The sequence below is a fragment of the Oncorhynchus clarkii genome, chromosome 29 (assembly GCF_045791955.1).
Source record: "Oncorhynchus clarkii lewisi isolate Uvic-CL-2024 chromosome 29, UVic_Ocla_1.0, whole genome shotgun sequence".
NCBI classification, from domain to species: Eukaryota; Metazoa; Chordata; class Actinopteri; order Salmoniformes; family Salmonidae; genus Oncorhynchus; species Oncorhynchus clarkii.
The window spans coordinates 18799709-18802503 of record NC_092175.1 but is presented as its reverse complement, the minus strand read 5'-3'; the positions used below and the strand labels follow the sequence as shown (position 1 = coordinate 18802503).

Genomic DNA, 2795 nt, shown 5'->3' with positions numbered 1-2795 from the left:
GCTTTTTTTGAAATCAACAAAGCATGAGAATACTTTGCCCTTGTTTTGGTTTGTTTGTTTGTCAATTAGGGTGTGCGGGTGAATGAGGTCTGTCATTCATGTTCATCTGCTCATGACTGGTCTCTCTCCCTCTATCACTAAAGACAACACAATCCTGATGGGTGGCTACTTTAAAATTCATTTAAATTCTACGGATCTTAGATTCATTTGACGCTGTGAAATCAAATGGAGCCTAGTCCAATGGCTACAACTCAAAGCATTAGTACTACATGAAATGAATGGAATCAGTAGTTTTAATGTGAAATATGTTTATTTATAACATTATAGCTGTACAGTGAAGAACCATGACCATTTCCAGTTTCCCAGAAGGATCATCTGACACTCATTTGATAGTCCCCTTTTTGTAAGCGTACATCATAGTAAGCAGAAAAAATATATACTTTTTTATAAAACACATTAGTGTATATATGGTAAAACAACAATGACCTACTCTTATAGACTGGTTGAGAAGCCACAGTCAATCGGCAGAACACAGACGGTGTATTCCCACTTGTTTACCAAATGTTTCCCTTTTGACAATATTCCGATCTGTAAATACTTTTCAGTTGTAAGAACCAATAATTGGTATTATTGTAAACAACATTATCAACACCACTAAGTTAACTATATGTATCTTGTGCTGGCAATTAAAGTCACATATAGATAATGTTCTTCAAAAATATTAGTAATATGTTAAGATATTTCATACAGCCAGCTCCTATGAGAAACCATAATCCCTTCTTGTCCTTCTATATCCTTTGTTTTCTCAGTTAAGGTGTTAGCAGACAGGTGTGGCACATCAGTTCAGACCTTGAAGAACAAACCCCTCTCCTGACCTCCCCATCCTTCTTACCAAACCTCAAAATGTCTGTAGCGGTCATGTTGGGAGAAGGAAGGATAAGAGGTGGGGCAGGCAGGGGAACCTCCCTCATTTTTGGAGGTATACCATTTGGCACCCTACTCTTTGATTTATAGTCACTAAATTCCAATGCCACCTCTGATCTGTGTGCAATAGCATAGTCTCTACACCTCTGAGTTACGGTGTAACATTTCCTAGTAGGTCAGGGGTCAGGTACCCCTCTGGTGTAGGTGTAGGAAGGGGCAGCTTGGTTAGGACTGGCTGGGGTGCAGGTGGGGGGCTGGGCTTCAGAAGGAGGCTGTTCTGCCTGTCCACTCCCTCCACCATTGTGTAGACAGAGAGAGGGAGCAGTGAGGAAACGGGCGAGGCAGGTGGGATGGGGGGCATTTCAGCCTCAAAGTACAGGCTCTGGTACTCCCCAAAGGGCTGTCCCTGCACAAGCCTACTATCCTCTGTTGGAGCAGGCTGGCTGCCTCTCCCAGTGGGGAGTTTGGCACTCATCTTCCCAGCGTCTAACTCTGTGGTGTAACCTCCCCCGTCAGCATTCACCACCAGCAGCTGAAACTCCTTCCTCGGCTTCTCTTTCTCCTTTCCCTCCTTAGCCTTCTCCTCTGCATCCTTCTCAACCTTGCTCTGCTCCTCAGGCATCAGCAGCACTTCGCCAGTGGGTCTCACCTCGCTCACCTGGGTATAGAGGTCCTCCCTGCCAGGGACAGCCCAGAGAGTCATCCCTGTGGTGGGGGTCTGGACTGGGGAGCTGGCACCAGAGGGCTCCAGGCTGGGGCTGGTGTTGGAGAGGAGGGGATGGAAGGGGAAGGCCTCTGGTTCAGGCAGATCAGGGTCACAGCAGCTGGCCCGGCCAGAGTCGTCATCTCCGAAGCCAATGGTGAGAGGGGGACAGTCTGAGGAGGGCGTGCGGTCCATCAAGCACTGTGTGTCCAGCTCAGTCAGCCTGTCGTTGGGCTCCTCCATGTCCAGCTCGATGAACTCCACCCAGGGGTCTTCACAGTACAGCTCTGGCCTCAGGTCAGGGTGGTCGCCCAGGATGGAGGTCAGCTCAGCCAACTTACCTTTCTATGGACAACAACATAATACCTCAGTTAGTTTAAAGGGGAAACATACATCTATTACAACCTCGCTGGTACTTCATATTGTCTCCCTGATTTTAAAAAATTGTGTCAAATTAATACCTTGAAGAGCTCAGGGTCGATTCCTTTGATTTTGGGACCAGGAATTGGAGGCAGGAGAATCATCATCAACCTTGAAGATAGAGGAATAGTTATTAACAGGCACACATGTTGCATAAGACTTCATATTTATCTGAAGAGGTTGAACATATTATTTTAAGACAGTAACAGGCAAAAGTAAATATCTTACTTCTGTTGCTGGGAATAGATGACCAGTATTAGGATGACTGCTAAACCCAAGGCAGCAAAGACAAGCAGGACAGTAACTGGAAATCGGGACTCTGAGCACACATATATAGAAGGCAATTAATATGATTCAAAACAGAGACATCATATGTTATAACATGTTACATTCTATTTGACAGTATATAAAAACTATACATGTCAGTACCTTTAGTGGGGATGTGTATGACTATGGGGTCGCTGAATTCCCCAAAATTACGGGATGCCAGCGTCTTGCACCTCACCCTGACCTCGTGATCTGTGTTGGTGCGCAGCCCGTACAGCGACCGCTGCCTCCCCTTCTCAAGGTTCACCTAGGGGGTGCAGTCAAAACAGAGAGGTTTCACACCAGTAAGTTGGTGAATAGCACCCACACAGCAGGCGAGACAACTTACACCGGCATGCTTCATCCATATAAGGACCTGAATCAACGAAAGCAGTAGAACCTTGGTATGTCACTTTGGTAGATTACCCGCAAGATTAGACTC

General features: G+C 46.0%; 1 protein-coding gene across 2 annotated transcripts in view; it reads right to left on the bottom strand.

Annotated features, from left to right (window-relative positions):
• Positions 1-291: 291 nt before the first annotated feature.
• The window catches only part of LOC139388482 (growth hormone receptor-like), an 18900-nt gene continuing 16396 nt past the window's right edge, over positions 292-2795 (bottom strand). For both annotated transcript variants that reach the window (XM_071135170.1, XM_071135171.1), the window contains 4 exons: positions 2477-2621; positions 2276-2366; positions 2089-2158; positions 292-1972 (listed from right to left, as the gene is read on the bottom strand). In XM_071135170.1, the coding sequence (XP_070991271.1) occupies positions 1076-1972; positions 2089-2158; positions 2276-2366; positions 2477-2621 (1203 nt within the window). In that variant the 3' untranslated portion in view covers positions 292-1075. The remainder of the gene's footprint in view (positions 1973-2088; positions 2159-2275; positions 2367-2476; positions 2622-2795) is intronic.